Source organism: Apostichopus japonicus, chromosome 5, assembly GCF_037975245.1.
Source record: "Apostichopus japonicus isolate 1M-3 chromosome 5, ASM3797524v1, whole genome shotgun sequence".
NCBI classification, from domain to species: domain Eukaryota; kingdom Metazoa; phylum Echinodermata; class Holothuroidea; order Aspidochirotida; family Stichopodidae; genus Apostichopus; species Apostichopus japonicus.
In genome coordinates this window covers 15,359,722-15,378,415 of record NC_092565.1, presented here as the reverse complement: position 1 = coordinate 15,378,415, position 18,694 = coordinate 15,359,722, and the positions used below count along the sequence as shown (strand labels likewise).

General features: G+C 36.9%; 1 protein-coding gene and 1 pseudogene across 2 annotated transcripts; both read right to left on the bottom strand.

Moving 5' to 3' along the window:
• Nucleotides 1-1,038: 1,038 nt before the first annotated feature.
• LOC139967819 (nucleolar complex protein 3 homolog) lies at nucleotides 1,039-18,306 on the bottom strand. Of its 2 annotated transcripts, none has more exons than XM_071971922.1 (18): nucleotides 18,148-18,306; nucleotides 16,181-16,404; nucleotides 15,334-15,477; nucleotides 14,354-14,601; nucleotides 13,750-13,910; nucleotides 12,422-12,583; nucleotides 11,719-11,812; nucleotides 11,155-11,360; nucleotides 10,703-10,831; nucleotides 10,225-10,356; nucleotides 9,389-9,469; nucleotides 8,951-9,124; nucleotides 6,544-6,679; nucleotides 5,315-5,496; nucleotides 4,633-4,761; nucleotides 3,539-3,636; nucleotides 2,163-2,259; nucleotides 1,039-1,809 (listed from the first exon to the last, which is right to left on the bottom strand). In XM_071971922.1, exons 1-18 carry the CDS (start codon nucleotides 18,154-18,156, stop codon nucleotides 1,510-1,512), a joined length of 2,706 nt encoding a protein of 901 aa, XP_071828023.1. In that variant the 5' UTR covers nucleotides 18,157-18,306; the 3' UTR covers nucleotides 1,039-1,509. The 2 variants fall into 2 exon arrangements, with proteins under 2 accessions (XP_071828023.1, XP_071828024.1); XM_071971923.1 differs by lacking the exon at nucleotides 18,148-18,306 and adding an exon at nucleotides 17,951-18,065.
• On the bottom strand, nucleotides 17,139-17,361 carry LOC139968254 (U2 spliceosomal RNA; annotated as a pseudogene).
• Nucleotides 18,307-18,694: the final 388 nt, after the last annotated feature.

The window sequence follows — 18,694 nt, the reverse complement described above, 5'->3', positions numbered from 1 at the left end:
CCTGGGGGTTCTAATTTCCCATATTACTCTGAGCCGTTGTGAGAATGGACAATAAAAGATGTTAATGTTGGTAAGTACTTTTTTGAGTGGCGTTAAATTGTTTGTTGAAGTCTGCATATGGGTGACCATTATATGACTGTCTCAGCATATTTGGGGGCAACAGTGATTAAAGGTTACATAATTCATGATGTTTATAATAATGATAAATGTAGTTAAAAGAAAGAGCTAGAAAAAAACATATTACCTGTTTTGAGATTGTTTATTGTTTGCCGACAATAAAAGTGTTTGTTTATATACTAATGTACGGAATGAAAAGAGGCCAGCACAGGACACCTACAAGTAGTGTAACTTGGCTTTAATATTCCATAAATATGACATGTTTAGATTTAATTTTTGTACAAATCAGAAATGCTAGAGATGCATACATGTGCCCAGCAAAAACTCATGCTGGATGGAGGATAGTTCACAGAATTGTGGGAAGTCTGGCCAGCAAATCTTATGTAGTATGGGGATGAACCTTATTGTTTTTTTGAGGTCAAAGGCCATCAGAGTCTTAAAATGTTGTAAATCTGATATCTAAAGAATGAAACCTTGGCTGTACCACACACGTATGTGGATGAACTCACATTTATTAGAGGTAATCAAATGTAAACATAATATCTCAAAGAATGGAATCTTGGATGAACTTCACATTTAGTATAAAAGTCAATGCCCAATATTGTAAACAGCATATTGGGAAGCTTGGATGCATGTGGATATGTATGTGGATGTATGTGGATATACTATATTGTTCCATTTTTTATTATAAGAATGCAGCCTGTCTAGAAGACTAGAACCAATACGACTGTACCCGTCTTGATTTTGAGTGCCCCATAAGGTACTTAGAGAAATATGTGATACATTTTTTTTTTTTCAAAATTAATTTTAAGGACAAACTTCACAATAAATAGCCTAGTGACAGAATCATCCCATGTGTCTGAATTGGCTCTCGAAGCCCATGCTGAGTTGTTAAGAGAAATTAAAACTGTCCACATTCAAGAGGTTTTTCAATAAACATCTATTAGCTTCTTTCACAACTCCTTTTTTGAAATACTGACACTGTAGCAAATGTCAAAACAATTTCATTATCTAGTATGGCTTAATGGCTACCCCACTCATACCATGCCAATGGTTTACCTGCAGTATGTATTCTATAGATATCAATGGTTTCTCTAGGATACAAACCAGCACACATCTAGCAATAAAACTGAAAGGCCTCTTTACTATCCTACTTCCCTATTCAGTTGTGTCTGCTGCTCTTCTATATATATGAATGGTCTTTAATCTCACTCAATAGTAATAACAAATGTTCTCTGCCTAAGTTCTCATTAGATCCTATCTAACTGACTCTAGGTATAGCTAGACATCTTTCTTCTTTTTTTCTTTTGGGGGGGGGGCCCAAAGCTTTTTCAGGGGGCAGGTAGAACCTGCTTAGAAATAATTTGGATCATTTGGGGACCATCCGCTGGGCTAGTTGCTCTTTTTAAGTACATGACGACGTCGTCTCCTCCCAAGGGAGATCATTCTTCTTTGCCTGTTTAGCTTCGTGTAGCGATTGGATGATTTTGCGGCCTTCTGTCCCATGGTCCCTTTCACCTCTTTCAATTCTTTCATCTTTTTGTGAATCACTTCCTCCTTCTTCCGTGGAACTCTCTCTTTCTTTGATGATGTGTCCATTTCTAATTCCGGTATAGGCTGGTTAAGATACTCGTCAGCAAGCAATTGGAAGTCTGGTTGCAAGAACTCATCAAAGTTACGTTTACCGTAGGCCTTGCGAAGAGAAGATACAGTAATAGGATTAAGATGTTATGTAGAGATTCGATATGGTCATTGTAAGACAGTAAAAGAATTAATATTTTATGCAGGGATTAGTTATAGTCATTGTAAGATTCAATAATAGAACTAAGATGTAATGTATAGATTAGATATTGTAAGGTAAGTACTGAATGCTTAAAGACATTTTGTGTGTCAATTTCACCCCAAATCATCATATTTCTCAATGTGTCAAACAAATCATGCATAATGTTATCATAAGCCATTGCTACTTGATATGATAAAGATACTTGTAATACATCTACATCACTAACCTCAATGTCAATCAATATTAGTGTGTAATAACTTACCTTTGACCTTGTAACTTTGCTGAGAGGTTTTGTCAAAACCGGTGGATTAAATACCATTGTAGACGGATCAAAATCTTGAAACAACTCTAACGGTCTCCTGTGAAGAAACAAAAGTGGCATGACAGACTGAACACTTTCTGAAGGTAAATTTACATTTTCATAAAAATAAAAATGTGAGAGAAAATTGCAATCTGCTAAGTCTTTGTCAAGGTGCAATACACGGCCTAACAAGGTTCCCAATTCCCTTTGTTTGCTTATGGCAAAATAAGACACAGTAGTGACTTGATAATGTAGCTCATGAAATATGCTAGGTTTATTTAATAATGCTATATATCAGAGGTAAAAAGCCAACCAGCCTGTAGTTACAGGATCCACATCTCTTGAAAAGCAATATCATGACAACTGTTTAAAGGAGGACCTTGTTATGTCATAGAACAAGGGGAAGAAATTTGAGTACAAATATTGTTTCTGTGGCTATTCCAGGTTTCATGATATTCACCTGTAAAATGTATCAAATCTCTGCAATGCTCATTTGAGGCTTAATGTTAAGACCTTATATGAATCCAACATGTTACACAGAACTAAACAGAAACATTCATGTAAAACAACAGAACACATTGGGAAGATGTTCAACACCATTTGTCTATGACAATTGAAATGCATTGTAAACATGTTATTTCAGGCCATAACAGTCATCTGTTTTTCTATTGATTTTGCTGTTGCATCTAAGGAACCTAAAGATCTGTGTGCCATCATTAGTCCAATCACTTTAAACTCATGAGCCACAGATGTTTAAAGGGGCATTTCCAAAATTAAAAATGGTAGAGGAATATATACTAGCAGCATTCTTTCATGGTCTGCAACACATCGATATGAATTTTGTCCCTAAAGTCATCCTTTAATAGGTCTATGGAGGTGATTCACGCTGATACCATTTCTACCAATGATTTGGCAATAAGCCAAATTAATCAATACAGAGTGTGTAAGCTTGTGAGGTACACAATCTTGTCTGTGTTGTAATAAGACAACCTATGTACAGATCTGTCAACAATGGCCTGTTCCATTACAGGTTTGATAGTAGCAAGGGATTTGAGACTAAATATGGCTCGGTCAGGTTTAGGTTTGCCTCTATTAGGGGTTATGTTAGAAAGTCTCTTTCTTGCTCAGATTATTGTCATCCTTTGCTAGCAGCCAATGAATGAGAGCTATGCATAGTCTGGAGATAATAGTTGGCAGTACTTTCTCTTATGTACTTGCTCCTAAACATTGTATATGGTTTAAAAGTAATGGCTCTTGAATGGCTCAATTTTTGTATTAATAAGTGCAATTTACTGATCAATTTAAACAGCACATAAATAACAACTTGCATAACCTACCTTTTACTAAGGGCTGGGTCAAGAGCACCCACACCTCTGATTGGTGCCTTCCTTAAAAGATTGTTGGCATAAACCTTGACTGTTGGGTGATAATGATTCTGAAAAAAGTAATTATTAAAAAATAGTGAATTTGCTATAGAGTAATGAAAGACGGACATACTCTAATCCAGTGCAATCATATCCTCTTCAGCCTTTCACGGGTATGGAAAACTGAAAGTTGCAGTTTCAGTGAGCATGAAACAAGAAGGTTATGTCATTGTTGCACACTGACAGCAAAATTTGTTTGCTTTTCTTTTTCACTATTTTGTTTTGACAATAACTACAAGCAGCTTATGTAGCTATCCATTCATCCCTGTGGAAGTAGGAGCGATTTTCTTATTTAACAAACCAGAAAGCCAGCAGGCTTAGTGATTCCTTGCTTTGTAAGTATATATATATGTAGTGTTCATCCACTTGACGGATTTTGATCAAAATCCGATGCCTCGAGGTATCGTGATTACAAGAATTTCAGGCTTTGACCTCAAATGATCTGTGAACTTGGCAGGAAGCAATAGGGTTCTTCTACTCTATAAGGTGCACTCAAATACCAAATATATAGTTCACGCACCATTTAGTTTTTTAGTTATTGTGTTTACAAGCCAAGGCCTCACCCACACACACACACACACACGCACTCACGCCATCACCATCTCATAAATTCCTTTATGATTATTATGAGCAACGTCCGTCACATCTATGCAAATATTTTGCAAGCTTTGAAACAATGATTTGGAATGACAGTGACATGGACATTGAACTATGAGGCTCGAAAATTGCAAATGACCGACTACAAGAAGTTCATTATGTGAAAGTCACATCACAACAGCAGGAAAAGAAGCATTTTATTTAATTGAAGACGGAAGGATAGAAAGATCACCGTCTATCAAGGAGCTCATCACATGCTTGATTTTTTATGAGCTAAAAATTGATAAGATCATTGGTTTAAATCCAAAATCTTAAGAGGCTGACTGTTATTAGTTTACATTCAATATATATTCTTACTTATAAACATTATATCCTGAATATAAAACTCAAACAACTTGATGTTGTGGTACCTTCAGAAGATGGAGTTCCCACAATACAGTATTCTGAGCATGGCAATGCTCTGGTTCCTCCAGCTCTGGAAGGAATATGCCACTCCCAAGTGTATCTGTTTCGAGGAGAATATCCGTCTTGGGGTAAAGCTGGTGGGTAAGATACCAATCATTGAATAAAAACAGTAAATGAAATACAAAAATGTGCATTTACTGTCACTTGAAATAATACATTTGTAGGCATGATGAAACACCTCAACATTTAAGCTACTACTAGATTACTTTCGACCATTAAAATCTCATAATAGTCACAAGATAAAGATACATGAAGAACGACTACCAAGCTGAAGGGTAACTTCTCGTTGTTTAATCTGGGTCCTGTGTGAGAGTTTGGTATATAGTTTACTCTGGTTTGAGTAAGATTATAAGTTAGGATAGAGTTACCTGAATGGTACTACGGGATATTTTGAATAGGACTTAACATGATAGGCTAGAGAAACCTATGAAGAGTGCAGTACATACTATGCTAGATATTAAATCTAACGTCCATATCAAGTGCCTACCATTGAGATCCAGTCTTTATTATCAGTTAGTGTGAAGTACCTACACCACGGCCCTATTATTCCTTTCTTTAGGTTCAGGTGGTGTGAATTACCTACAACACAGTCCTACTATTCCTGTCTTTGGTTTCACTTTGTCTTACCTTCAGCATGGACCTCATAGCTGACAGGAATGCCAAGCATGCATTCGGTAGTGATTGTAGCGAGAGGGTGCCCAGTCTCTTGATGTATGCCAGGGCCCTCTGTGTGGTGATCTGTTTATGTCTCTTAAACACCATGGCATCAATACATTTAAGGACAATCTCAGCATCTTCAAAACTCTCACCTACAGTAAAAAAAAATTCAAATTACAATGGATCAAATGTAGAAATTGCTTGAGATTACTGGGAAGCAGGTATTGTGTCAATAAATCACAATAGAATAAATCACAATAGAATAATATCCACTGTCTTATGTCAAGGCACCTAATTGATCAGGCAGATACTTCATGTGCACCCAGTTTACTATGCTATCCTGTCTGAGGATGTAGCAAGTACCTATTAGAGGGATGAGGTACTGATTTCTAAATCTGAATATCTCCTTGACCTGCTTGTGCACCCAATAAGTTCATATAGAGGTAAGAACCTCTTTACCTGCATATACACTAAATAAGTTCATATGTGAGGTAATATTCTCTCTTTACCTGCATGTGCACTGAATAAGTTCATATATAGAAGTAAGAACCTCTTTACCTGCATATACACTGAATAAATTCATATGTGAGGTAAGAATCTCTCTTTACCTGCATGTGCACTGAATAAGTTCATATATAGAAGTAAGAACCTCTTTACCTGCATATACACTAAATAAGTTCATATGTGAGGTAATATTCTCTCTTTACCTGCATGTGCACTGAATAAGTTCATATATAGAAGTAAGAACCTCTTTACCTGCATATACACTAAATAAGTTCATATGTGAGGTAATATTCTCTCTTTACCTGTATGTGCACTGAATAAGTTCATATATAGAAGTAAGAACCTCTTTACCTGCATATACACTAAATAAGTTCATATGTGATATAATATTCTCTTAACCTGCAAGTGCACTCAATAAGTTCATATATGAGGTAATATTTTCTCTTTACCATCATGTGCACTCAATAAATTCATATATAGAAGTAAGAATCTCTTTACCTGCATATACACTCAATAAGTTTAAATATGAGTAAGAATCTCTTTACCTGCATAAACACTAAATAAGTTCATATATAGAAGTAAGAATCTCTTTACCTTCATATACACTGAATAAGTTCATATCTGAGGTAAGAATCTCTCTTTACCTGCATATACACTGAATAAGTTCATATATAGAAGTAAGAATCTCTCTTTACCTGCATGTACACTGAATAAGTTCATATATAGATGAGTGTAGAACCTAGTTGGATCAATATTGAGGGCAGCACCCTGATCTGACAGAATCTTAAAAGCAGTCAGCACGCAGTGTAGAGACTCTCTGTATTCCAATGCCTGGAAAAAGAAAGATAGTCATGAAAGATATCTATTGCTGTGAAAGTAATACAAAACTTTAAAGTTATTCTCATCAGACTTGCTTGTCAAGCATCATTTACTCAGTTCTGATTTAGTATAGTATTATTGTCCTACAGGCTAAAAACCATTCAGCAGTCTCCATGGAAAGTTGCCCACTCGTTGAAAAAAAACTCGTTGAAAAAACAACCACAAGGAAAGACACACAAAGGACAAAATAAGCTATGTGATGGACTGGAAGTATTTATGATGAAAAATCTTCACATTAGAACTGTTTTGGTCTTTTTAGCACTGAAATAAGTACCAATGGGAGAAGCTTGGTGGGAGGGGGGGAGGGGGGTAGGGTTGCTATTTGAATGTGTAATATTTCTGCAATGAAGATAGCAGGTGTATATGCACTAGGGTTGTGCGGGATCCCGGTAGTCAAGTGAATCCCGGTATCCCGATCCCGGTATTGACTAATCCCGATCACAAAGCAATGTGTAAATACTACCGGTAGTGGGAAACCAACCAATTATTACATTCGTTTCGGTATCATTCCCGGGAATCCCGGACGTAATAAAAATATCTACGTGTTACTATTTGAAATAAAGAAAACAAAACACGATTTTTTTCTGGTTTCTGTGTTTCTTAGTTTGAATAATATCTGACCAATTTACGTACTGGCCTAGACCTATGTATTAACGAATCAACTTTTCACGTAGTAATTTGCACCTAGGCTACACCAAATATCGAACGTTACTTGCGCTCAGCATGTTACGGGACCTCAAAGTTATTCTGAAATTTTCGTTATTTATTCTTCCTTCAAACGATGATTGTCAAGGTTCACATGTACAAAATCTTACTCTTAAGCATTTCACCTCATTTTGTTATAATAATTATAACGATTTAATTAATTTTGAGCCAAAACCGCAGGGAGTATATCCAGTTTAAATCCATCTTAGCACGGCACTGTATGTTATTATAGCCTAGGGTATGGTACAGGTACACACAACAGTTCAGTACTTGAGATTTGATGATGTAATGAAATGGATTCGTTTATTAATGCGGGGGGGGTTTCACGATGTCATTTATATTTATCTTTCGCTACTGTTTTAATTTTTAAGATCTTTTGTACGAAAGATTGATATTGTACGTATTGAAAGTATATTTTCTGGAGTAAACAAAAGCCGATTAACGATATAAATAAATCTGTACTATTCTTATGTATGTAGTTTATCATCCCGTATTTACGTAGCCCCTATGTAACATTCTTATTGTCTGAAGTTCCAAACACGTGGTGACTTGTTGATAGTTAAAAACTTTTCATTGTGAACTTTTGAACTTGAAGGGGTTGCCCTATTCCAATATCATGGATTAGTGGGGAACTCCCAGTTTATGTTTGTGTACGGATTACAAGTTTAATCCACGTGCGAACGTGTTAATCTAATATCGTACGTCGAGTATGAATGAAGGATGGTGTGGGTTGCTTTTTTCCAAGGTTTGTGCTTTTCTTTTTGGAAGTGTATGTTAAAAAACAAAGGCCCTAATATAGCGTGTTATTTTCTTTATTTTTTTTTATGAACGTGCGTGTAAGAGTATGTACATAGCCTAGGCTATGCGTATTGAATGTATGACATTAACAGTCTCGTAACTAAGTGCTTTGAACCGTAGATGAAAGTTGAAGAAAATACCGGTTGTAGTTACGATACCGGGATTCATGTTGCAACACTACCGGTTGTGTGAAATCCGACTACCGCACAACGCTAATATGCACTAAGGAAGGAATGTTTAAATGATGATCCTTGGCAGTTCAAGAGACCAACACATTGATAGTGCTTTAGCAATGTATTTCAAATATTTCATTGAAATATGTTTTTTTGCTTTCAAAACCATTTACAGCAGTTGCTAAGGTGGATACATTCCTGAACCGAAAGGTACAGGATTATGTCTTGTATTTGCAGTAATACTTGGCACTGGCATGGTTTCTTATTTATTAGAATACTTACTAAAGACACACCAAAACACACTCAATAGGAGTGCGATTGGTTGCCAAAGTGTACTTAACTTCATAGTAACAAGTTAAAGCGATTTGAATATTCATTAGGTGAATAAAAAATATTACCTCAAAGGACTGAAGCCAACAGAAGCTACACAAAATTTTCTGCCATATAACCACCAATTGCAACACTGAACAACTGATGTCTTTAAAATTTAATCAAGTTAATCAATCACTTCATCAATCAACCAATAGTCATTAAAGAAATAACTTACTCCTGAGCCAATCAACTCGTTGAGAACCTTGACAAGGTCATCAAAGAACTCAATGTTGATAAGATGAGCAAATTTAGCCAAACCTTCCAAGACTGAAGGCATCAGTCTGGAATCAGTTGCAGTCTTGAGAACCCTGAAGTACGTTGCAAAGACAGATTGGATGACTCGAGTGTTCTGTGAAATCAAACAGATCAACAATGAGTGTTAATGTAAATTCAAAATAGCAGTTAACTTTAAGTAGTTAGTAAAGCATTGTGCATTTTAAATATCTCTCGAACAGTTCAGAATAGTTTTTCGAGTTCCTGGTGTCTAACCACTATCTCCCCTTCCCCCTCCCCTCCCCACCGCCTCATATCTACCCCCCAGTCAACGAGCCATGATTAACTTTGCTACTGAATGAATCACCCTTTAAATATTGAAATGTTGTACTATACTTACAAGTTGAATTATTTTGTTGTCATCTTGCTCATGTATAGCCTCCCGTTGTTCACTCTCCAAGGCTTCCTGTCGCTTTGTGTACTAAATGCGAAACAAAAGTTAAGGTGAGTAAATACTTTCATAAGTACATGAGAAGATGCAAGCAAATTTACTTTAAAAAAAAGGTCTAAAAGGATGACTTGGTGGCAGAACTAATAACTACTGAAAGATTGTTGCAATCATCAGTGTTAAAAGAATCTCTCATTCTAACATCTAACACATGGAACTACCATTATTTATTGCTTTGAAGCCTTGTGTTGCATTTAATTGAAGCTTTTTTTTTTAAGCTTGTTTTAGAAATCATAAATCCAAACTAATACATGACAGAGCTAGATGTGGGCAGGCATTAATATTTCAATTCAAAAAAACATGATTTATCTGAAGTCAAACTGATTATAATTGCAAATTGTGTCCAAACACAACATTGAGACAAATTTGACCGAAATAAAGGTCGTAATGGATTGGTTCAACTATCATAATTTTACCCATATAGTTTGAAAAATGTAAAGAGTTTAACTCCTACAAAAGCAAACACATATATATATATATATATACCTGTATATATATGTATACATTTATATATATGTATACAAATATAAGTATATATATATATATATTTTATGAGATAACCTTGTAATGCACTATTTAGTATCTTATGAATACACAGTAGATTATAAATCTGTGGGGAAACATAAATTAAAGCAAATGGCAACAAATATAATAACTGAATACATCTCTTCATTTATCATCTTTCTACATGAATCATTAACATCCGAGATAGTCGCTGCATTATTTACCCTTCTTTCTGTTCTTGTCATTTTGTTCATCTTGTCTTTTCTGTCTTGCTTCTTCTTCTGAGCCTCTTCTAGGTTCTCATCCTTCCTAAGATTTGTCTCTTTTATCCGAAGGTGCAGAAAGGTATCCAAAATCTAGAAAACAACAACCACGATGGCATCAATATATACTACTCTTCTAAATTTATTATTGATTTCATCTTTGAGGGGCTGGTGAGATCACAGCTATGGATTGGAATCAAATACAGGGGACCATTAAATATCACCTGATTCATCATAAAGAACAAGGTACGAATAAAACCAGTCTGTTTTGTATCGGCTATGACTCTTTCATTAAATACCTAGTTTGGTATCTCTTTCAATCCTGGCCCTAGCCGCCAGAAATGACTTCAATATTTTTGACAATAGTTTCAATATGGATATCTTGCAGTGACATATTGTACTTAAACCACATCACTCCCTTTGATTGATAGTGACTCACCTTATGTGGTACTTTAAAATGTTTTCCTTTGATCTTCTTACTGATAAAGGAAACAGCTTCTGGGATCCCATCGTCTACTTTATGTTGGCGAAAGAACCTCTGCATACACTTGATACTGGCATCACTGATCTTGGAAGTAAAACAAAACAAATTTGTTTCCTTTAAATACTCCGAAGAAGAAGGACCTGTGATGGGAATCTATGAACTTGATATGATTGTGGTAAAACATTAAGAGTGTTCCTATATTTTCCATGAAATAGATTTACTATGGTAGATCTTAAAGGTGCATAGGTCCAGTGTTGCAATAAGAGGTGACGGTGAATGGCCAGACCATGAAGTCAAAATAATATTACTCCAGAAGGGTAACTCCATTGAGTCAGTTCCTACATACCAATGAATTTGCATACGGGGGGGGGGGGGGGGAAGGATGGGAAAGTGGTGGATATACTTACTGCTTGCTTTCTGTAGAACATCATTTCAACCACAAGAGATATAATGTTTACTCTATAGTTGAAATGGGCCAAATTCAGCAAGAGATCACACAAGCAGTTACAGGCGACCACCGCCAAATGAGATTTGGCACTTTGAGACATCTCAAACACTTTTCCTTTCTTCTTAGGCTTTTTTGGCTTTTGAGATCTGCGTGGAGGTCGACTTGCTGTTAAATAAAGACAAATTAAATCGTGAATCAATTTCACTGTTATACATTTAATAACAAGGACACTTTCTTCCACAAACTATATTCTTTCATCCTCTTGTTAAAGTGTTAGAGCTATATTGATATTTGGTGAGGTTGTTCCAGTCTGATTTTTTACTTTCAAAATGATCAATTTAAAGCCAAGCTAGACTCACAGCTAAAATACATGTAGAACCACACACTATTCATTCATGTAAGTGTTACTCAGGCAACATATGACTGAACAGAGTGGAATGGTTAACGAATTAATGATGTACATCTCAGGTACACATGAATGAATACCATGGAATGGTTGAGGGGATAAAAAGGTTAGTGTTACCTGTCACGGTCTCTTCCAAAAATTCCAGGAATCGTTTGTAGTTGCTTAGTAGGGATTCTTCATATTCACGTTTCTCCTTGATCTCTTTGCTCAGCTATAACAATAGTAAAATGCAATAATTGATATTTAGCTATGAACTGAGCTAAATAACCTGTCTCTATATAAAATGTCTTACTTTGATGTTTCCCAACCCATGCTTAAATGTGGAGATGTAGGAGACTGTAATTTATTCATTTTCATCTGGAAAAATGTTTTTCTGAAATAAACTGGGATATCGCTGGAGACCTATATCAACGTATTTAGAGATGCAACTGCATATTATCGACTGTAGTAAGGTATAATGGCTGCATAGAATGGACTGTATAATAATTGCTTCACCGGAGTTAACCAGACAATTTGTGAGAAAAAGAATATTTTAATATAGGTGTCATCAATCAAAGATATGTTCCTCATAGCATCTCCAGGAAGTAACAAGATACAATCTGCATTTATATTTCTTCTTTATACCAACTGTGTCAACCGGTCGTGCCAATGAGGAGTGGGGAGGAGGCTGGGTGTTAGTACCACTCTGGTAAAATCTGTAACTCCTGCCTACTTGCCTCCTCCTCTCCCCTCCCTCCCCCCCCCCAAATCCTCCAACCATGTATGGGATGGCAAAGGCTGTTCATACTATTCTAGCAACATAATGCCTTGTATGACTTACTTTGACTGTTTCTTCCCCTTGGGCCCAGTCTCGTACTCTGTAGCTTGGAATAATATCTTTGAAGACCTCGGTCATGGATACCATTCCTAACTTACGGACAGTCAGCACAATGTCTGGGTCCTCCACAGCAATCAACAGTCGAAGGGTCTTCAGTTTCTTCACCTTTGAGAAAGTGTGATAAGAAATACATTCAACAGAAAAAATGTTTCCAACCTGTTGCCATCATATAGTATCCGTAATTTCATAAAGTAATTTGCAAATCTGTTTAATATACATGTTAGTTCTCTGGATGAGACAAGTTATAAAGTAAAACACTACACACATCTAATGTCCCTCCCATGCCTCCAATGCAATCTCCATCATTCTTTGAATATAAGTAGTAGATGGAGTTAAGTCAGTGCCCTTGGTAATATCCTCCACCCAAAGTCATTAAATCCTGTAAAATGGTTGAATTGCAATCTGCATATAGTGCACAGAAGTAATAGAGATCTAAATTTCCAAGTGGCCAAGAGCTTGAGACTCTATAAGTGCAATGATTCCAATTGCATAAACAGATTGCTGCGTGAGTGCATCACTCCGATGGAATGCACACATGGTTAGATGTGTGCATCATTTCAGTGGCATGCAAACATCACTACATGAGTGCATGATTACAGTGGTATGCACATATTGCTACATCAGTGCAACATTCCGATGGAATGCACACATCATTACATGAGTGCATCATTTCAGTATCATGCACACATTGCTAAATGAGTGCATGAAACCAGTAGCATGCACATATCACTACATGAGTGCATGATTCTAATTGCATGTTCACATTGCTACATGAGTGCATGATCCTGTTGTCATGTACACACTGCTCATGAGTGCATGATCCTGACGACATGCACACATTGCTACACGAGTACATGATCCTGATGTCATGCACACACTGCTCATGTGTGCATGATTCCAGTAGCATGCACATATCACTGCATGAGTGCATGATTCTAACTGCATGCACACATTGCTACATGAGTGCATGAACCTGTTGTCATGCACACACTGCTCATGAGTGCATGTCAGTGGCATGCACACATCTCTACATGAGTGCATGATCCTGATGTCATGCACACACTGCTCATGAGTGCATGCTTCCAGTAGTATGCACATTTGGCTACATGATACCAATAGCATTCAATCATCGTTAGCATGCTTCAGCAGTTCTTTGATTTGAATATTTGGGATCAGTACATGAAGGTTACAGACTCACATACATCACTGTATGAGTACAGGGTAGTCAGTTTATACATTGTCTTATAGCTCCAACCAAGATGAACACTTACATATTTTTCAGGATCTTCGGTTAAAGAGCTGGCGATTGCAGCTATCTCTCGTTTCTTCACAGCCAGTTTCTGCTGTCTGGCAGCAAATAAATTAACAGTTGAGACTTCCGGTAGGTTTTTCGTTGCTGCTTTCTGTGTTTCTTTCGCAGCTGTGGAAGTATCTGTGGAAGTATGTTTCGACATATTGAAGCATTGATCATGCAAAACTTAACAGACACAGGCAACAAAGACAAGATCATCACAACAGATTAAAATGTCATCAATAGAGAGAAAACAACTACAAATTACCACTGAAATCATAAATTTACCAATCTGTGGAACAACCTATCATTATCAGAGAATTTAAATGTTGTCAAGCAAACATTCAACAACCAGAGCTAGATATTGAGAGATATTGAGTTCTTTAAATAAACATTTCCTTGGGACTTAATTCTTCATCCCAATTTGTACTAGATTACATTGAAACACAAATGGTGAGACCTGCGAGATCTCTTACAGATGGACTTATTCAAAATACAACAGCACTTACAACATAAAAAGCCACTGACTGCTTACACTTTTGTTACCTAGGTTACTAAAGACTCGAGTAAATAACCGGGCTTACCATCTCCTGCCTCCTCGCCAGCCGTTTCGGCAGGTTGCTCCTCACCCTCTTCCTTCTCTGGGTCTCCTGCCTCTCGCCACTGTCTCTTCAGCCCCTGTGCATCTTTGATAGGAAGCATTTGCTTCATTTGTTTTCTTTCTTCCTCTGGTTTCTCCTCTAGCATCCTTGGTAGTTTCTCAAAGTCAAGTAGAATATTATCTTGATTTCTAGCCTTGCTCTTCCTGGATTTCTTTGATTTGAGCTGGTCACTTTAAAAAGGAGGTAAAACACACCGAAGATAGTTACTGGACTTCTAGGCTAGGATGCTAGAGGGCCAAGATCATTTAGATTATAAGATATTTGAAACTTGTCACCATATTTTGGAATTCCAGCAATCTTGGCTGGATCATTTGCTGACTGGTGTCACAACATTAATTTATGACACAATCATTATCTTTATTAAGACTTAACTCTTTTCACATTAACATAATAGTTGCAAAGTGGCAAAGCTTGCCTGTGGAAGTTATGACCCATGTTTTTGGAGGGCATTGTAGTCAAATGGCTAAGCAATCTAAGGACTGCAGGTTCAAGTCCTGGCCAGGTCATTATGTTGTGTCCTTGGACGAGGCACTTTATCTCCACTACCTTTCTTCACCTAGGTATAAGTGGGGACTTGCAAATAAAGTTGTGAGCACCGGTTTGTGGCTACAACCTTTAGGAAGTCCCCAGGGGACACATTGATGTGTCGCACTGCAGTGCCCGAGCGGGACTATTTGAATTGTTGGGTGTGTGAGTGTAACAAGTTACCAATCACCAACGGTTAAATGTAGTAAAATTGTGTGAGAAGGCCTTGCCTTGATACAAGAATTTAAACATTGAACTTTTTGTGCAATATTCCTCCACAATGGAGAGAATCTGCAACAAAGATAACAATTTTTATTTTTGGAAAAAGGTGTCACAGCAAAAACTTGTATGTATCATATAATATTTTGACAACTTACTTTTTATCAATACCCTTCAAGAATTCCCCCTGTGATAGTTTTTTGAGATACTCAATTTCTTCTTCCTGTAATGTTTCATATTGTTCATCTACGTCACTCTCTTCTTCTCCCTCCTCCTGCATCTCAATTTTATTGCTTTCTGGTCTGAAAGCAAAAATGACAACAGCTCAGTAACAGACATCTACTTGAATGAAATGCAATCAGACACTTCACATTAATCATATCACTAAATAATATGTACTGAGGACATTTAATCTTCACAAAAGGTCACAGACACACATATTTTTAATACTTTTGACACAATGTCATAGGAATTACTTCTTTTATTTGTAACTCTAATACAGTATGAAGATTGTGGTGGATAACTATACACAACAAGCAAAGGGAAAGTCTTACACTGCTTAACAATTATCATGGTTTCTATGAAATTTCCCTCGGTGACCATTTGTCAAGTGTGATGCCATACTAAGCTACAAGAAAGTGAAAACATTTTATTTATCCTTTTTTTACAGTTTTTTTCTACATAATGAAAGAAAACAGTATGGATGCTGTAAGCAAACTAAGTACCACCTCTCTCAAAGAAAAAAAAAAGGAAAGACAAACATAAATTATTCAAGCAGTAGTAGATCTTTGATGTCATTTCTACAGTTGTTGAAGTTTCCAGTCTTGCTTTAACAAGGAACATTAAATAAATGATATCGATTGGAAGTTACTCATGAAAAGAATATCAATCAAACATTTTCATGATGATGTAAGGCTTTGTTAACATAAATGCTAGACCAGGTGCAATTAAGGCCATCATGTGCTTAGTGAATGTCATAAATACTTCAGGTTACTACTGGTTTACCTCTTCTGCCATACTTTTTTCTTCTCTTTACCAAAATCTTTTCCTCTGGACTTTCCGATTGCTGAACCTTTCCATGAATTGGTGCGTTTCTTGATGGGTAAATCTTTCTTGTTGGTAGATTGCACAGGGTTTGTTGCTTTCCTGTTTTTGTTAGAGTTGATGTTGCTTTTCTTCACACGACTCATCTTCCCCTTCGCCCCTTTGGACGATCTTCCACCCTTGCCCTGTCAAAGAAAAAGTAAGCAAGCAGTTTCAAAAGGTTCCCTTCAACACTTTGCTCATCACTGCAATCATTTTCCCCCATCTGATTGTGTTTCCAATGTAACATCTCTATCCATGCAATTGCAGAATCAAGCACAAAAAAAAGATGTGTTACTGTAGTCTGTGAATAACAGTTACTTCACAAGAGGAAGTTAAACTACAGTTGATTTTGTCAAATGCTAGCCCATGACTGAAGGAAACATTGAAAAATGAAGATAACTTGCCATTTGTTTCCAATGTTCCATTAAAATGTCTTAACATTTCAAAGACATATTCCATGGGCCCCCCAAAAATATACTAGTTTAAGGTTTTATGTAAAATGTTATGAATTTGCAGGAAAGGCTTAAATTTTATATTAGTCTCAACAGTTAGTTGAAACAACAGATTGTATTCAGCCCTGAATCCTTTATGTAAACTAGTACATCTGATATGAAAGTGAGTTGATCCAGCAAAGCTACTTGAGGATCATCTTTATCTTCATTCTACTTTTAATGTGACAAGCTTTCTCAAGATTTTAAGCTCATGTTGTGAACCAAATACTGTATGTACCCAGCCACAATAGAAAGAACAATTCTGGAAATAAGTCAAGACTACAACTGAATACCATTTATGGAGCAGAAATATAATCTCAGATTAACCTTATGTAATGTTGCAAAAGTAGCTAAGAAAAATTAACCCCATGTGGGAGATATCTTTGAATGAATGTTCTATGAGATATTAAAAGAAACTTTTTAAGAAAAAGTCGCCCAGGAAAGAACCTGGGCATGAAAACCAAACTACTGAACGACTGATCCACTTCTAACCCCAGTCCCCTTGCATCGGGACTGTGACTGTGTGATCATCGTCAGGTGTGCATCACCATTCCCCTCGAAAGGGAACAGATACTACACATGATCTTAGCCAAAAGGCCAAGAAGCGATCCATGAGATATTAAAAGATTTGCCCATTGAGCCCTTGGAATGACAGGATACAGAGGATATGTTGTAATAGGTATCATCCTGCACATTTGACTGGGTATCAACCTTGAATGAGTGTCATCCTGTATCTGTGACCAAGTGTAACTCTGTACCATTGACTGAGTGTCACTTGGTACCCAAAACAGAGTGTCAACCTTTGACTGAGCACATCCTGTGCCTATGCCCTACCCGTGGCCAATGTTGCCTTAGGTGAAAACATACTCCACCAGAAATCATGTCACTTCCTTTTTTTTCAGCAAAAAAATGCCTACTTGTGTTATTATTTGTCAGCCATCACTAGGCCTAACAAGCCAATTATATTGATGCATCTTTGTTGTCATGGGTAACTTTGCATTGGCCTCATGGAACAATTTAACCAGTAATTGTATTGCATCGCAATATGGACATTTTGCTATTACAAATTACAAGTGCAAAGATACATATCAGTTTTTGCACACAGAAACTATAGTACTTTATATGAGACAAAGTGAAGAGCTTTCAAACTGCTACACAGAATTTAAACGATAAATCATTCACTGGGCATTGGACTAACGTTTGCCTGACTTAGGATAGGCTATTGTAAGGCTATATAGGCCTAGCCTTGCTAAGTGCATGAGGCTGGTTGTTCCGAAGTCTGACTTGGTCTAGTGAAACTCATCAGATGATAACGATGGAGAGTACCAATTCGGGAAGGACTAAACCTTCCGATAATCTATGCACTTCTTATTCACATTCATAACTAATACAAACCTTTGTCATTTTGCTGTAACAATGGAATCAAACAATGTCCTCATGTATGCAAATGGAATTGCCGTTCTAACGTCTACCTGATCTAGATGTTGCAATAGCTAGATAAGCATGCTCACACTAGTTGCGCGATAAAATTCCATGCCACATGTGACATGAGCATGGAACCTTGGTAGTAAGCCAGTATGGTATGGAACGCCAAGAGGATGAGGATACAATTGTATGAAATGTGACCGATGACACAATAAACAGGGTGCGAGATAACCAAAACAATTGACAATGCTACTACTGATCTGTACTAAAGTACCAGCTGTGGCGTGAGCAGGGGGGGGGGGGGGGGGAGGTGGACATAGTCCACCTCCGATTGTCAGTCAGGGGAAATGGTTCAATCGCCGGATTATTGCATTTGCCGGGGGAGAATATGACCAATAATGGTTATATTCTCCCTGTAACCGTTTGTGTACAGACAGAGACAAGAAGATATCAAGGCTTCGACTGGATATTTTACATCTATTGCATCCGTGACAACTACACAAAAATATATATATAA

Excerpts from the sequence above, each read along its gene's own strand:
- LOC139967819 (XM_071971922.1), bottom strand. Across the intron at positions 13,911-14,353 it reads TGGCGAGGAGGCAGGAGATG|ATACTTCCACAGCTGCGAAA; the intron begins GTAAGCCCGGTT and ends ATACTTCCACAG. Across the intron at positions 4,762-5,314 it reads CTATGAGGTCCATGCTGAAG|CTTTACCCCAAGACGGATAT; the intron begins GTAAGACAAAGT and ends CTTACCCACCAG.